At 48.4% G+C, this 16,834-nt stretch overlaps 5 protein-coding genes across 5 annotated transcripts; 2 read left to right on the top strand and 3 right to left on the bottom strand.

Moving 5' to 3' along the window:
- Positions 1–1,968: 1,968 nt before the first annotated feature.
- Positions 1,969–3,280, top strand: K441DRAFT_675428 (uncharacterized protein; the record flags this gene model as incomplete). The annotated part of the gene is made up of 2 exons (XM_067650851.1): positions 1,969–2,134; positions 2,292–3,280. 2 exons carry the CDS (start codon positions 1,969–1,971, stop codon positions 3,278–3,280), a joined length of 1,155 nt encoding a protein of 384 aa, XP_067506413.1.
- Positions 3,281–6,288: 3,008 nt separating this feature from the next.
- On the top strand, positions 6,289–7,027 carry K441DRAFT_656211 (uncharacterized protein). The gene is made up of 2 exons (XM_067647979.1): positions 6,289–6,725; positions 6,790–7,027. Exons 1-2 carry the CDS (start codon positions 6,553–6,555, stop codon positions 7,013–7,015), a joined length of 399 nt encoding a protein of 132 aa, XP_067506412.1. The 5' UTR covers positions 6,289–6,552; the 3' UTR covers positions 7,016–7,027.
- Positions 7,028–7,475: 448 nt separating this feature from the next.
- On the bottom strand, positions 7,476–8,659 carry K441DRAFT_606460 (uncharacterized protein; the record flags this gene model as incomplete). The annotated part of the gene is made up of 3 exons (XM_067645405.1): positions 7,476–8,075; positions 8,198–8,436; positions 8,528–8,659. The coding sequence occupies 3 exons, from the start codon at positions 8,657–8,659 to the stop codon at positions 7,889–7,891; spliced, it is 558 nt and encodes a 185-aa protein (XP_067506411.1). The 3' UTR covers positions 7,476–7,888.
- A 2,129-nt stretch (positions 8,660–10,788) lies between these two features.
- K441DRAFT_656208 (uncharacterized protein) lies at positions 10,789–12,300 on the bottom strand. Its single transcript, XM_067647978.1, has 2 exons — positions 12,245–12,300; positions 10,789–12,195 (listed from the first exon to the last, which is right to left on the bottom strand). The coding sequence occupies exons 1-2, from the start codon at positions 12,282–12,284 to the stop codon at positions 10,919–10,921; spliced, it is 1,317 nt and encodes a 438-aa protein (XP_067506410.1). The 5' UTR covers positions 12,285–12,300; the 3' UTR covers positions 10,789–10,918.
- A 686-nt stretch (positions 12,301–12,986) lies between these two features.
- On the bottom strand, positions 12,987–15,605 carry K441DRAFT_549544 (DRMBL-domain-containing protein; the record flags this gene model as incomplete). The annotated part of the gene is made up of 1 exon (XM_067643009.1): positions 12,987–15,605. One exon carries the CDS (start codon positions 15,603–15,605, stop codon positions 12,987–12,989), a length of 2,619 nt encoding a protein of 872 aa, XP_067506409.1.
- Between the last annotated feature and the right edge of the window lie 1,229 nt (positions 15,606–16,834).

Here is a 16,834-nt window from a genome sequence, read left to right as displayed (position 1 = left end):
GCCTAGGGCTGGAAGGGTGGGAAGGGGGGCCAGCGGTGTTTGGAGTCTGCGGGGAGCGGTGGGGTGGTTTTCCTTTTCTGTAATCCTGGGAACGTGTGGGCCGTTGGATTGATATAGGAGGGTGCCCCCTAGCTTAGCTATGTTACACTTTTTTGCCTTTGCTTCTGAACTGTTTCCGGATCCTCTGTGCATATATGGGAGAGCGGTGGGTTTACTGTTTGTGGCTTTGTGGGATTGAATGAATACCCGGTTGCCCCCTTTTTATACGCCTTCACTGTCGTTGCTGTTGTGCTATGATGCTCCCTTCCCCTAGCCACTGCATACATATTTTGTTATCCGCATTGATGACTTTTGGTCAAATTTATGAAAAATTTAGGAATTGAGGCTGTGTTACGGACAACTGTTCTCTCGGTTTGTTCTCTACCAGCCTACATATTACATCTCCAGGTCCGAATAGAGTACATCATTAAGCCTCGACACTCGCGGCATTACTGTCACATTAGAGCTATCCATCTAATAACTCTCCGTATCAATCTTCCTTTACTCCGGATTACAGCGGCAGCAGCTAGTGGTTAGTCTACAGGGAAGCTTTTTGTGTAAAAAGCGCACCCTTTACTCCAATTAGCTACAGCATTGGGACACTTTTTTCAACCCTTATCTAGCCACATATTGGCTAGCGCTAAACACAGCAGCGGGAAAAAGCTACCTGTAGGTGGTGAAGTACATCATAGATAAGGTACCAATAAACTTACAATAACCGCCTCGACAATTTCTCAAAAAAGACGCGCGCATAACTTTTGGTGACTGTACTCTACTCCTGAACAAAGAGCATGTAAAGTAGCCTCCCGCGTCAGTAAACACCAAGCAGGGGAACTGCTGACGTCACCACTACACTCTCTATCCTGAAACATCCCCGTTTCATGAGTCGCTCAGCTGCAATGCTGCTTACACCTGCATACCTTCCAGACCAGGGGGTCGCCGGCTGCTCTAAAAAATAAGAAAGAAAACTCTCCTGAGACGCTCAACGCAGTGTGAATAACTTAGGTACTTGTGACGGTTTGTACCTTATGCCTTTTATCTGAGGTAGATGAAGGCGCGATCAGGCCTTGGTTGCTAGGTAAACACGACAGCCGTGTCTTGCAGGGCTGCCGCCACGCGATGCCCTGGTACTCGCCAGCGGCAGCCACCAGACGTATCTGACGCTCCTCTGAGACTGGCGGTTTTTTTTGGAGGCCCCTGCATGATGCGGTACTGTTTTTTTACGGTGTGTAAACTTATGGTTGGTTTTTGGTGGCCATCTGGGCGCTTGAATGCCCAGATGATTTATCAGAATTCTTGCTTGAATGCCGATCAGAAATCTGCAAGTATAAATAAGAGATAACTATCACTATCTGTCGGGTAATTGGATTTTTTTTCTTCGATTTTAACGCAAGACTGATTTCGCGTGTCATTCAAATTTTTTTATAGCCTTGATGATCAGGACAAGTCTTCCAATGGCGTAAAATTGCTCTAATGGATCCAGCATTGAAGCTACCCTGATAGCCGTCTCAAGGGCCTCGAATGTGATCAGACGAAAGTGTTCTCAGGGCACCGTTGAGGTCTGATTTACCCTGTGTTGAATGAAGTTTATCAAGGCGACCAAGCGGGGACCTTCGGGAATTCACAAAGTCAACAATAACAATCATCCTAGAGCGGACAACAGAGAAATCAATTTCCCCCGAAAGCGAATTAACTCGTCCTGAAGCACTTGCTTTAGACTCTTTCAATTTTCGCACTCTTCGGGAAATGTTGGCTATTGTGCAACACTTGGAACCATAACACCGTCACAAGCTGGAGGAGATATTCAGCTTCGCAGCAGGTCGCATAGGAACTTCCGCAGAATCTTTCTGGAGTCCTTCAATTAAGTTTCACAGATTCGCAGCGGCTTCAGAAGTGAACTCGAAAGTCATTATTATTACATAAGCAAAAATGTTGAAAAAAACGGTATCAAGAATGAACCCCAGCAACCGATATGGTTATGTTCACCCGGTAACGCCAAACAAGCCTATACCCGAAGAATCAAAACCATACACGCACAACCAATCAGACATGTTTCGGAGTTCAAAGTGGAAAGGGATGGACACGGAGTCTCACGGTAAGATTTCCTATTTTAGCGTCGGTTTCCCGTGAGCCAGCAAAACAATGTCATCCTTCTCTTTTGCTCCATCACTCCGCCAAACTACTGTTGCCCCCGGATTCTGTTGCGCAATTTAATCGTCGCTGCTTCCCATGCTAACTCCTGGTTGGAGCAGCTCCACCGCAACTCACCCTCCCCGACTACGGAAGATATGATATGAATGGACTATGGTCCCAGGAAGCCGTTCTCAACGTCTCATTCTCCACCACTCCTCCGCCTGGCGGCTTCTCAACTATGCACACCTCTCCACGTAACGTCTTGGGCCCATTGCCCGTCGATAGCGCTTCCGGGTCGCCTGCCGAAAGTCCCCAGAGCCCATCGCCGTGGCGCACGCCGATTCCGCACTCGCAAAACACCAAGACGTCCCAGTTCATCGACAAAGTCACCGCCGAGAATGACCGCCTGCGCCGAGAGATCACGGCCGAGAAGCTGGCGCGCGAAGAGGCGTCGAAGCGCCTCGATACTGCAAAGGCGATGGCCGAAGAGGCCCGGACCGAAAACCAGCATCTGCAGATGCTCACCGATACCAACGCCCGTGCTATTGAGCGCAAAGACAGAAAAGTAGAGGAGCTGAAGGCCTCACTGGAGGCGGAACAACGGCGGCGGATCGCCGCGGAGCAGAGGGAGGCGGAGATGAGCAGGATTTTGGGAGAGACGCGATCGGAGGCCCAAAGAGAGGTCGCCAGAGCCGTTGCCCTCCAACAGCAGGCCGAAACACACGCCGAGGCAGCCCGTGATGGATTTAAAAGAATCGAGGAAAGCTACCAGTGGAAGGTGCGGGAGATGAGCAGACAGCTGGAGGAATTAAAGAATCAGCACGCGGAAGCTGCTAAGAAGATTCGACAGCAGGCTATTGTGGGCGAGCAGCTTGCCCAGGAGTGCGCAAGAGCGTTCAAAGCCGAGGACTCTATGAAGGATCTTCTGGTCTCATACAAAAAGGAGCATGACAAAGGCTTGGAAGGGTTAATAGAAGAGGCTGCGCGGATGCGGGTTGCTATACCTACGAAAGAAGCGGCAGCAGATGAGCTTTGTGAAGCTATAAAACAAACGTCAGACAAGATGAAGTGGGTTCTTAGCGTAAAATCATCTAGAACCGGTCCTTGAACTGGCGTATGAGCGATGAATTTAACGATTTGGGATAGATGGGACTTGTATTATAGGAAAAGAGTGAATAGGCACTGCCGGGGAATCTCATTGTGCGTTCAGACTAGCGCATTATACGGAATGGATATGCTGGCTTCTTGTGGTTTGCTTTAGGTATGGTGCAGGCAGATAGACTAACCTGCTAATAACTCTCTTGATGCATCTTTTCGCCTTGCTTGCTTTGTTATCGTGTGTTGAAGGCTTCCAATTCTTCACCAGTCTGCCCGCCAAACATACCAGTGCATCAAGGAAAATGCAGCCGTGTTCCTTTGCCCGTAGACGTAAAAGTTGGTTTTCATTGCTGCGCGATGGCCATTCCACCTTACCAAAACCTCCTTCCTTTCCGACAATCTCCAACATCGCCATATTACAGCCAGCACTTCACTAGAATCCGCAAAGACCAACTCTCTGCCTTACGTCACCTTTGCTTCAGGAACACTTTAGAATACAACTCTGCATGATCAAGAGAAAATTCGGCTCACCCGAGATCAGGAATTGCTTTTGCCTATATGGGAAGTCGCTCAACAAATTGGAATTACAATTCAAGATGCTTATCTTGCGTCAATGATGCAGTGAGCCGGAAACTTTAGGGTCCTCTTCGACCGTTTCAAGCTCACCTAGCTAATCAGCCCGATTCTCATCGTTACTTTTCAGGACGATGCTAAGCACCGGCTGCACACATACCAAGATGGAGATGTCGAACTGGATTGTTTTGGAATCGAGTGCGGACCTCCGCCAAAATTTACAATCCAGTGCGTCCGACAATAAACTAGGTGTTATTCAACATCTCTTAGTGTGGCTCAGAGAGCGCTAGCACGCAGTAGATATGTCGGCATCTCGCCATTGTTGACATTGACCGAAGTCTGCAGGCATCAAGCAAGTCAAAGAATCCACTGTATGCGCAGCAAACCCCCAACTATTGCCTATCCACCGTTCTTTTGACCGGATTGGTGTTATGATGATCGACTCTACGTGCTTTGCTCACCGGCGTGTACCGCACCCACGCATGATACTTTTATACCGAGACGAGACCGTTGAGAGCGAGATACTCCAACGGTAAAGAGGAAGAGGAAAGACAATGTCAATCGTGATACTAGCCATTTGACAGGTTTTTCTACCCCATAAGAGAATATGGTATGCTTTCAAGGTTCAGTTCTTCCCAGCCGGACCTGTTCTCGGCGATTCGGCCTCCCCTACCAAGGTGTATCGCCTAAGCCTTGATGGCGTGAGAACGTGGTAAGATTTACTGAACCTCTAGCAAATAATGACTTTTGGATCCTTGGGACCAGTAATACACATCATGGATGTAGTAAATACATGCTGGACTGATAGATGACCCTGGAAACTTTTCTAGAGTGAGCGTCCGGTGTGCTTGTGTGGATGACTTTTCCAGGAATGACAGTGTTAGAAAAAAGCTGGAAAAATTCGGAAAAATTCCGGAACTCAAACAAAAGGAAGATTTGAGTGTGGACCGAATATCAAAGCTAGCTTGGAGGCGGTTCTATTAAACGTGAGTACGAAAGATTGGTAGACTGGCCGAGATCCAAAAAGAGAAAGAATTAGGAGTGTTAGGATAATCCGCGAGGTTAAGTCCTCAAGACATTCTTGAAATGCCCGAAATTAGAAAGCATAGGCCTTCCTAATCTCCATCACAGAATCTACAGTATCATAAGCTGGCTTGAAAATATAGCTTTTTGGCTTGGAATTCAGGCGCTCATTGGTTGGTCGAAGGTGGCAGCGAGTTGTGCCTTCAACGGAAGAATTTGTGAGTTGTGCTGGGAAGACGACTACGGCAATGCTGCAATGAGCAAGGCGATGGGAATGAGAGAGGAGAAGTCGAAGTTATTTGTCCTTATTGTGTTGGAGAAGTGGTGAGGAGTAGCGTGAGGAGGAAGAGGCTCTCGCTTACTCGTGACTCCTGAGGGCTGTTGCCATGACCGCCATTGATGAGAAAGGTGAAAAAGAGAGCGAAGCAACTGTTTGACGTGGTATAATGGTAGTTGAAAGGTGGTGGTGGGTGTGGTTTGGTTTAGTCAAAAAAGAAAGAGAAGGGGCATGAAACCCAGTAAGACGGCGAAGCGATAGATGACGCCAAAAAGAACAGGAGATTGATTACACGATGGAACAGATGCAGGTTCCTGCATCCACTTCTTTGCCAGGCAACTCTTCTTACGAATACAAGTACGATAGAATCAATTTACGGCTTCGCCGACGGCACAGTATAGCAGATTCTCGTTCTCAGCATTTGAAATTTAGCCTAGCCTTCTTACAGGGTCATTCCGCATGACATACCGGAATAGTGTGTACACCGAACCTTTACAGTAGTTATAGGAGATTTCGTACAGTCTTTGAGTCACTAGGCCATTGAATATCTCCAATGCGATGGCTTGGATATCATGCTGAGGCGCTATTGCCTAGCGCAGCCCTATGATGACTCCATTGCTGTCAGGCATGGCCTGCATATGCATCCAAGAGCAAGGCCGGCTTGCTCGCGTATTACACCCTCAGCACCGCCGCGTCAACACTGCTTTCTCGAGGATATCGATACGTCGAGTCATCTAACGCCTCGCAGGATTCATTTTCGACAATCAATCAGATATTATCGCCTATTCGTATTCCCGGGAGGGATTCCGGCATGGAGAATGTTCCCCACTGCCCTTTGCAAATAAGCATGGGACAAATGGCGGCACCAACTTAGCAAGCATCACTGCCGGGCCTTCAAGGCTGAAGCCAGCACGCGTACAGCCATGAACAAACTCTCACAGACGCATCCGAGATGGAGTTGTCCGAAAAGGAATTTTTACCCCGACAGGCATAAACTTCCTTTGGCAAATTACCGATGGCTAATGCAAGTATGAGCAACAGCACAGCCTACCTGACCGGTCAGTCCTCGGAGTATTGTATGCCTCATGATTAAAATCGTTGTAATGGTGTTGCAAGTCTCCTTACACGGACATAAAGGTGCCCAAGGACAGGCAACAATGCCGCATTGCTAGCACGAAGATCTCTATCTATCATACGTTAAGCTCCCTATCTAATTAAGATAACTGGTTCGTATATCTCGCACCCATCCCGCCCAAGATCCCATTGCGATAGACAAGGTCACAAGGACACTGCAGACACGACAATAAACCCTACGTATACCCGAGCACTTTAGTTGTGTCCAAGCATTCAGACCCCTGACCATTTCCCAAGTAACTACATCATTCACCACACCAGTAAAGATATAAACCATGCCGGGCGGCTTCGCAGGATTCCCACGGGACATAACAACCGGTCAGCCCATCAGCACAGTCTCATCCTTTATTTCAAAACCCAAAGACTCAAAATCTAAAAACTCGAAACACGTCGCATCATCCTCTCGCACATCTTTCGAATCCGTATCAATAGAACAGCAGAAATCAAAGTAGGCCCACTACACTCTTCAGTCTCCAGTCCCTTCCGCCAATGCTGAAATTCAACCTCCTCAGAGCGGCTATGTCTTCGTCAAAGTCGCCCATCATGAGCGCCATCGACAGAGTGAAGGACAAACTCTCAAGGAGCAAGGACAAAGACGCTCTACCCTCCTCCGAGGCTGAATTCGATCGTTTGCGGGAGAAGGAGAGGGAGAAGGAGCGCAGGAAGCAGGAATATGAACGCTTAGGATTGGCAGACAAGACTAAGTTCGGGCAAGGGGGGATGCAGATAGGCGGTTAGGCTATTAGCGGGTAGGGATGTTTGGCTCTTTACTGGGTGGGTTCAACTGTTGATTCTTCTTTCTTCGGGTATTTTGGCGAGGCTTTTGTTTTTGAGATTTATTGCGTTGAGATGGTTATCTCCGCACTAGATTCGGTTTATGCTTCATTGGCTATCATTCCAAGCCATAACAGAACACACATTCGTCTAAGCTCTTTACCATACCCTTACTTTTGGCGCTTTTGTGATCCCTTGCGTTTACCGTTGGGCCGTCCACCCGCTCCTGCTGATGTTTAACGAGTCCGCATCGCGTGACAGAGCTTTGATAACGTCACACCCAAATTAGCAGGGTCCAGTCCGTGGCAACGTCCTCCTAAAAAAAGGGGGTATAGTTGTTCGTGATGTATACTGCTGGGCCCAACGGAAGTGTCAGTACTAGACCACCAGTTTTAGTAGGGAGCGTCATGAACATGAGGGGTGGCTAGGGTTCTTAAGCGGCGTATGATGAGCGAGCCAAGAGTTTGCTTGATAATTTAAGGAGAGAAACTATCCGTATGCAGTTGTCAATGCGCGAGCGGTTTGAGGTACATACGGGTCGGATACCTAGATAGAGGAGACAACCAATCTGCTGCGAGAATAAAAAATTTTCTAAATAGGGAAGACAGGGTGTTAAACACACAACACTGCAGATTTAAGGAAATGTACTTCTTGCTAGTGTTGGATAATCTGCTGGACCACTGGTTCTACCTTCGATATCATACCACAACGAACAGGGGGGCGTATTCAGGTTCAAACCTGGACCGTAGAAATAATTCCAGCACTGACAGTGGATATCATTTAACAAGATATGTACAGACCACCAAAAGCTCTTCTATAGCACACGTTCTTTGAACCTCACGGATTCGGTGGGTTCTTTGCTGGCTTCTCAAACGGCTGCTCTGCTGGTAGTGTCCCATCCCTTAGCTGTTTCAACTTCTTCGCCTGATCCTCGTAATGTTCCTTTTCATATTTTGCGATCACCTTGTCTAGGTTCACACTACTGCCGGCTGGGACGTTGTATGGTGATCCGACATTCATCATCCTGTAAGTACCAATACGTCAGCATTCCATTGCCATTGAATTAACTATATCTGACCGGAACTTCCAGCTCCCACACAGCCATTCCATCAATATTCACGCCATAAATACAGTGCATATACATACTCTGGGAACCGCAACTCGGCATGATAGTTCGGCTTCGAATTCTGAAATAGATTCCTATCAAAAGCCGCCTGCTCAATCGCCCTCGTATGTAAATCGTTCCTGTCGGCCCACGTAGCCTTTAAGTCGGAGTATGAGTCAATGAGGCGCGTGAACCATGGCTTCTCGTCCGTGTTCATGCGAGAGAATTTGTACAGCGCGTACGCGGCGGGGATCGTAGCAACTGATATGAAGAATCCTTTCTGCAATCCTCAGAAAGTCAGTTACCCGCTTCAATTGGTAGCTTTCTAGGATTGGAGCGGTGATGGGGGGGTTGGAGGGGGGATGACATACCCCGAACGACTCGTTCACGGGCTCGTGGTGCCCGTGGTCATGGGCATCGTGAGCGTAGCGCCGCAGCTGCCGGGGCAGTGAGGGGCGGGCTTTCCGTGCAGAGGCTACTGCGCTTCTCCGTAGCGGTTGCATGGCGATTGGCATGGTGTTGAGTTTCCCAATGGCTGGTGATGATACAGCTCCGGAGGTCCACGTCTCGCTTAAGTGCCTAGGGTTGGCGTAGCGGAATATTGTGAAGTACCCGATCTCAACACCACGCTCGCTGGCTTTCTGAACATACCTTCCAGCCTCCTCCCAAGAAGATTTTATAGTTTAACACTTCAAAGCCGGGCTGATACCGAAGAAGACACCCGCAAATAGTCGATTACATTTACACAATAACTCTAATGTCCAGGAACTTGCGCCTCCATTATTAAAATAAAATTCTGCGGCAGCCTTTAGAATTCTTTGCACCTATGAATTAACACCTAGGTGAGCCTTAACTATGTGTTCTATCGAAGAGCACACCTGAAGTTTCTAATTTTAAGAATAACGGCGGCTTTCCCGGCTACATAGAATTAGCGTCACCTTGTGTTTGTATTTTTACACCTTAGACACTCCGTTCGTTATAATCATGTGTTGTACAGATAGGAGACCAAATATCGGCCTTGCTTATCTATTTCGTGTTGTCATATGCTAGTAAATGTCAATCCGTTTCGCGTCGTCCTGATTAAGATCCTACAGTGCCTCCCACTCATAATTCCATGTACTTAAGTCTTTCCAATAAACTCGTAGCCATTATTCTGCAGAACATCATAGCAGAATATCGCCTCATAAAAGGCCACGGGTGGGTATCAGCGTGACATAAAACTATGCATTTGAGGAAGCAACGTGCAGAGTAAAGATTCGTCATCCAGTAGATGATCGGGGATCGCTTCACCATTGTGGGCCTGCAATTATTGCACACAGGTGAGTACCTTTCAGTGGCCCCAGAGGGTCCTTTCACTGGAAATGGTGAGTCAGAACTCTATAGCTCATCTCGAAGCGAATCACTACTTGTAGAAGATGAATTTAGGAGTTGAGGGTAAACCTTGTATTATCATCCCAACAAATTAAGAAGTTCTCTTCGTTATCCCAGCGAGGCTCCTGCAAAGAAACCACAAGACTGTAAAAAGTTTTAGGTAATATGCTAGATCATATATACAGAGATAGAGGCTGGTAAATGGCTCTGCACGAGAGCCCGAAAGGAGCCCACACGGAGAGAGGTGGACGAAGAGGAATCCTAGAAGGAATGGAGCTAAACCTATTGGATCCAAAAATAACTGAGGCTCCTACTGTAGGGCTGATGGCAAGCTATGAGCATTGTTGCGAGCCGCAGAACGGTAGATCTTAAAAGCTACGGCTGGCTGAGTTAAGTGACGCCCGAAAGCAGATGTTTAGTACCCGCCAAACCTAAAAAGGAATTGAAGTATGACAGATTACAATTACAGATTCATTCTCTATTCTCTAAGACCCTTAAGGACTTTCTGAATATATCGTGATGTTTAGGCCGCCTGTACTGCTCAATTTTGCTCGTCTCCTGCTTGATGGTTCTCCCATGCTTAATTTCATCCGCTCCCTATATGCTAGTGCTTCCTCGTTTTTGCTCGTACACTCATAAACTCATACTAAATTTGCTGAGCTGTTTTCGGCCTGGTTTCATTCTACATATCGGTCCGGAATTCCTCAATGAGTACTTCTATGCCCTTAACGCTAAGGATTAGCTGTCGGTGAGTAATTGGAGTCATGCTGGGGAAATTCCGCTATATGTAGAAGTCAGTTAGTTGAGCTAACAAGTGAAGAGTGAATATCCTCTATGAAAATAAAACTCAGAAAATCATGGGTGGATATGAATAGGATAGAAGGGTTGAGACTTGACATTGAAGTGATAGGTTTCGGTCAAAAGCTCTCTAGTTGGCCATTCAAAAGGTGGAGGACCAAGTACACGACCTTTACCTCATCGCTCCTATTTACCTGAGATGGCAATGGTCCTACATACAACAGCTGCGATCAATTTGGGGGATTACTAATTCAGTGCTGGCACACTCTATGGCACATAATACTCTGTCATAAATTTCCCTTACCCCTAGATTAGGGGTAACTGATGATGCTTCTTGGGTAGCTAGAGGTGATAGTAGATAAAATACTACTCCTAGGGTGTTCAATCTGCTCTACGGGAACTGAGGCTCGTGAGATGTACTTTTACAACTTTTCACTCCAGGAAGCTAGAAGATTTCGTCAGCCATGCGTACTGTACGGTCACAAACTGCGATTATCTCATCTGTGATTCGAGGCTTTAATAGTACATCGGCCAAAATAGGGATAAACCTGCTGTTGACGTAGCTCCATCTATCCACACTATCTGTAGCAAGCTTATTTGATATTCCCCGAATCAATCTCCGTCTTCCTTTTCTTTGCATTTCCTGCCTCCCCTTTCAGCACCTCTATGAATAGCTGCTCCAGCCTTGCTATGGCCTCGTCGGATATCTGATAATGCACAACCAATCGCTCTCCCATGATCCTCAAGCCATACTTCTCAGCCAGCATGATGAAATCGTTCGTCTGCACACCATGCGGCGAAAGATTCAGCCACACCATATTCGTATCAACCGGATACGTCATCTTCCCTCCTAAATCCTGCCAGATCTTAGCTATCCTCTTCGCACTGAGATGGCTCTGCTTCAGCTTTCCGCCTAGATACGTCTCTTCCACTGCCACCCTCGCCGGTGCAGCAACAACTCCCGCTTGTCTCAGTCCCCCTCCAATGCTCTTCCGGATCCATCTCGCTCTCTTAATAAACTTCTCACTGCCAACAATAATACTCCCAATTGGCGCCCCAAGCCCCTTGCTAAAGCACAAACTCAAACTATCCACCTCCCGGCAATACTCCTCCAGTGACCCCGCCCCCGCAGCCACAGCCTCCCACAACCTCGCACCATCCATATGCACAATAATCCCATGCTCACGCGCCCACGCCGCAATCTCTCTCACCTCGGCTAGCGGCATAATCGTCCCGTTCAGTGTGTTCTCCAGCGCAATCACCCGCGTCGGACACGCATGCACGTCCTCCGACACCACCGCATGCCGCTGCACATCCTCCGCCGTGATATACTTCCCATTCGCAGGGACGACCGCCTGCACCAGCGCCCCGCACAGGCTCGCCACGCCGCCCGCCTCGTACTGCATGACGTGCGAGCGCGCATCGCACAGCACGGCGTGCGGCGGCGCGCTGAGATGCGTGCGCAGCGCGACTTGGTTGCCCATGGTGCCGGAGAGCACGAGCAGGGCTGCGGGGTGTCCGGTTAGCGAGCTGATAAGGCTCTCGAGAGAGGCGGTGGTCGGGTCTTCGAGGAAGACGTCGTCGAGGAGCGTGGTTTGCGATATTGCGGTTAGCATGGCGGCGGTGGGCGTGGTTACGACGTCGCTGCGGAGGTCGAAGGCTGCAGGGCCGGGAGATTCCCACGTGTTGCGAGAGGTAGATGCCGCTGGGTGGGCGCCGTTGGTGAAGTTTGCGTTGGCGTACATATTGAGAGTGGGGGAGGGGGTGTGGATGTGCTTTAATTGCTGGGCTGTGGCGGGTTTGTGGATTGCTTTAAGGCTCGAAGACTGGTTGTTACAGTGGTTGGTTGAGGTGAGGTGTGGAGAGATTGCTGGACGGTGGTGAGACTAATCGAACAGCAAGTGGATTTTCCCACGTACTGGTAAGTCTGAGTAGAGAGATACGAGGTCTCAAAAGCATTGCGGCAGACAAAGAGGGTATATAAGTGATTGTCGTCTAGTGTGTCAAGTCAAACGGTGGGGAAGTGGGATAGCCGATTAGACACTGGCCTAACCTGAAAAGGCAGCCCGAGAGTTTCGCTGATGAAGTAGGATATGAGCACTTGATTATATACCTGTGAATTCCTTCTGTCTCAACTATTAGGTATTTTAAAAAGATGGTTTTAGCTGAGCTGGGGGAAAATTCTAAAAAATGTTACGCAAAAGTAAATACTACGCCCTTCCCAGGTGCTAGCTTGAATTGACAATAGACTGCCTTGCTCTAATCACACGTCTTTCCCCCAGTACGTAGACATCCCGTAATGACGGCGGCAGACTCTTCTCTAAACCCTGAAAAATGGATTATACAGAAGCAGTTTAACTCTCGGCGTCTAGACGGTGGGTGTATGTGCAGTACGCTTTCATCCGATCCATCAGCAGTACGATAACCAAATTCAGTATCCCTTCCCACGCTGGTTTGCGTTCACGCATATCGATAAGGGTTTGACCAATCGTAGGCCTAAGAGCTTCATATGCTTGGCGCCAAGCTGTGGACGCCAGCGTGGGAAGGGATATCAGGGATAGTGAAGGGTTTCACATCCATCTTCCCTGGCCTAGAAACCAGTAATAGTGTTCAATAAGCAAGTACCCCTAACGGCACGAGGAAGCCACCTGGCGTCTCTTATTACCAACTGGTCCCACCGTCTTCCAGTCTAAAGAGACCATTTTTCTTCTTTTCCGCTGTCCATTTCTCGCACCAAGCCTTCATCTTCTCCCTGCTCTTCGCACTGCCTACATTAACTGTCGGGATGATCTTATCAATTCTCAGCGCACAGCAAAACATAGTCAGCTCTCGAAAACTACTGTGCTCGCTATATGGTACGCCAAAGCAGCTGCAGCGGCTTGTGCTGCCCCGCTGGGGCACTAGTTCTCGCATTGTGTAGGTGCTCTTCCAATTCTGAGAGTGCAAGACCGTTTGCACGGACGGGTTCTCAACGAAGCGACTGTTGGGCGGGCGGTAATTCCATCCAGAGGGACGAAAACCCACAGCGCGGGAGAAGCGGTCGCGATAGCCGTTAAGGTAATCGTCCAATGTCTCGGCACGTATCTCGAAGAGCGGCGTCATGTGGACTTGGGCTTCGCGGGGATCATTTGTCAAGAGGGCGTCGAGTTCGGGGTCCTCGAGGCACGCGCAAATGCGCTGTTTGCCTGCGGGAGCATATATTTTGCTCTTGAGGGCGCGTGCAATGCCTAAGCACATGCGTTCCTTACCGATGCTATAGGTGCCTACGACGACTAGGAGACGACCACGGGCTTTCGTGGTGTTCGATTCAGTCTTGACTTTCATAGAGTTGACATCTTCGTGCCCGTCTTCTTGCTCAACTCCGGATTCTCTTCGTACGAATTTGACCATGCCTTCTCCAGCTCGCTCGCGTTTCATCTGTGCCCATCCATCGTTATCGTCCGCTTGTGGTTTATCGAGACCCACACACATGTCTACACAAGCTTGAATGACCTCTTCTTGTGCTGGGAAGGCATATCTCGGATTTAAGTAAGTAGTATCCAGATAGCAGACGTCAAGTTTTTGTTGTCCAATCTTCGCACCCACCGCATCTAAAATATCTGGTCGAAGTAAAGGATGTTCTACATGTGCTCGACAGGCTCTGAAGTCACCGCAATGTAAGATACGCTGCGACTTGAGATTTTGGCCTTTCCTAATGGCCTTCTCGAATAGGAAAAGCGAGCTACCTGGACAATGATTTGCCGGTATCATCGTGACACATACACCTTCTGTCCCCGGGACTTCAGTGTTTTTCTCAAACTCAAGATCTATGACCCATTTAGGATCAACTCGTAGCTGTTGCCGAACAAGATTTGCTGTCACTCGACTGCAATAAATGGGGCCATGGCACCATGATGCTGTGAGACCAATGTAATGATCGCTATGAAAATGGCTGAGGAAGTACGCCTGGCAGCCTTTCACAGCACCGTAACGGAATGCATCGACACATATAAAGAAGTCGGGTAGGATCTTGTAAAAGGGGCAGGTCCGTTGATATGAAGGTTTCCCTCTCCCAGCTGATTCTGCAGCTGCAGCTGTTGCCCAAGCTGCATCCTCGGCATGACTAGCCATTAGCTTGGAGAAAGCTGACTTGGGCTCTGTGTTTGCATTGCCGAGCATGAATGGGTTCTGTTGGCCAGGCTTGGGTGGACGTATTGGCCGTTGAAATCGTTTGCTGTTTTCAACTTTTACAGAAACTTCTCTATCGGAAGCTGTGCGCTCAGGCAAGGGCACTGGGTTGCCATCCAGACATGCATTGACATGGACTGAGGCATCCTGGTCCGAGGCACTAGCTAGACTGGCGCTGCATATCGGACATGAAGGCGCTTCGGATTCTTTAAAGGAGACTGCGTCTTCAATTCGGTCCTCCAACTTAGAGACGGACACATCATTGAAGTCATCTGTGTCACCTTCAAATCCACCTTCGGCCGTTTCAAGTATCCTTTGCTCTTCCATCCATCGCCTCTCATCGCACTCTTCACCCTCAGGTAAATCCTCGTCTTCTAAGTCTTGGAAACCATCAAAATCGTTCGAGATAGAGGCGTTTGTCGACTCGATTTTTACCGGTGATGGCTTAAGATCGCTCTGCGGGTTTTCTGAATTAGTTATCTCGTCTCGAGGTGCCATGGGATCTTCGTCGTTACCGGATGTAGGCCCGTCTTCAGGTGGCTTCTCCGGCTTGAAATGTGACTTTTGATTTTCAGTAGGTGTAGGCTCCTCGTCCTCAGTATCCGAGTCATCTACGAATGGCCCGACCCTCCTTGGAACCTTGATGGCTTTCCCAGCTGTGGATTCCATTTTCAGGGCACCATCCTCACTAATATCCGTCGGAGGCGGCGTACAAGCCCTCCCAGCAGCATCCTTACTAATCTTCCGCCTCTTCACACTTCCTCCACTCTCATTGAGCCGCTCTTGTTCACTGCTCTCCTCCTCTGCCATATCCCCACCCTGAAAATCATCCTCCCACCCTACTAGCTCAACAGTGGTCTCAGCATCCCTCGTGCTGCGTCGTGACCCTCTCTCTTCCAAGAATAAACCCCCGCTATCGCTCTCCTCCGACTTCTTGAAGAAGCTCAGAATGCTCCCATTCGGCTTCGGCTTCGGTTTGCTATGACTTGCAAAACCGTTAGCTGAAGATTTCCTCGCTCCGCTACGAGGAACAAGAGTGGTCTGGCGCGGTTTAGAGGGCGTAGCCGCAGGCCTGGCAGCAGGGGCCTTGACCGAGGACGCTTTTATGGCCATTGGAGCTACTGAGGGTGGGTTGAGGATAGGAAGAGAGGGTGGTGGCGAGGGCGGACGACCCACTGATGGGTCAGTTTGGAGTTGGGAGGAAGTGTGGAGTTTTAGCGGGGGTTGCGGAACATCAGAATATATTTACATAGCTGGGAAGCCTTGGTAGTAGGCGTATCTAGCGAGAGATTCGTTTGTGGGGGGAAGTGGAGAAGGCCTGCTAAGAAGTTGACTTATCACGAAGGCACATGAGAGCGCATTGGTCGCTTAGTTTACCGTAGCTAGCGCGAAGGTGAGAGAAACCAATCACTGGCAAGCACTAGGTATTCATATTATGTCAGTCCCATTTATTATGTTCTGTTCACGAAATGCCCCGAGGCTGGATTTAGGGTTATTTTGAAAATTTTGTCCTCTTGGGTGCTCTCGAGTGTGCTGGCTCATATACACTTCATCGCTGTGCTTCAATTATGTCAGTATCCATCGAATGTTGGTCTTGGATTATATGGAAAATGATCTAGATGGTCCCTGGGTTTGAGAGTGGGAATAAGTACTGTCTGATATGTGCAAGCACTGTACAAGTTAGTGGTTCACCCCGCACATTTTCAGAGTTGGATAGCCAACACTCAACAGAGACGAGGCAACTCCTCGATAGTTTAAAAAGAGAGCATAGCCCCAAATTCAAATTAGATCCGTACATATAGAGTCCGTATTATTGGTTCGGCATTGAATATGTCGTAGTTCGCTCTCAGCCATCCATTGAGAGCTTACTTCACTAAGTTTAGAGACCTGCAATAACTATACACAATGACATCAATTGTCCATTTCCCCCACTTTGAACGTGTTGGCTTGTTTCCCGGTAATCTCTATATACTATGGTATCAGGCATATATTTTGTATGTGGGTCTTCAGCTGCAGGGAGCCCCTGTAACGCACAGACAATACAATACACCAATCAATATGCTAGTTCGTATAGAAATCTATGTACCTTCTTTACTTCGAGTTGGTTAACTTGGGCACTTAACAGTTGAGGACGACGGCCAGTGTGTTTCTTTGGCGTGACGCGTTCTGCAGCGGCTGTATACTGAACTTGTCTCTCTGTAAAACCAAGAAGGTTGGCAATATCCTTAATTAGCTAGCTAGACGTAGAGTTTGAATTTGGATGCGTTAATCGCGTGAAAGATAAGATGGGTGAGGTGTAGAAGGCTCCATAGTTAAAATAAGTAAATATTAACAAGATGGTA

This window comes from Cenococcum geophilum, assembly GCF_001692895.1.
Source record: "Cenococcum geophilum 1.58 unplaced genomic scaffold K441scaffold_11, whole genome shotgun sequence".
Taxonomy (NCBI): domain Eukaryota; kingdom Fungi; phylum Ascomycota; class Dothideomycetes; order Gloniales; family Gloniaceae; genus Cenococcum; species Cenococcum geophilum.
The sequence above is the reverse complement of the archived record's forward strand: the minus strand, read 5'-3'. Positions and strand labels throughout refer to the sequence as shown.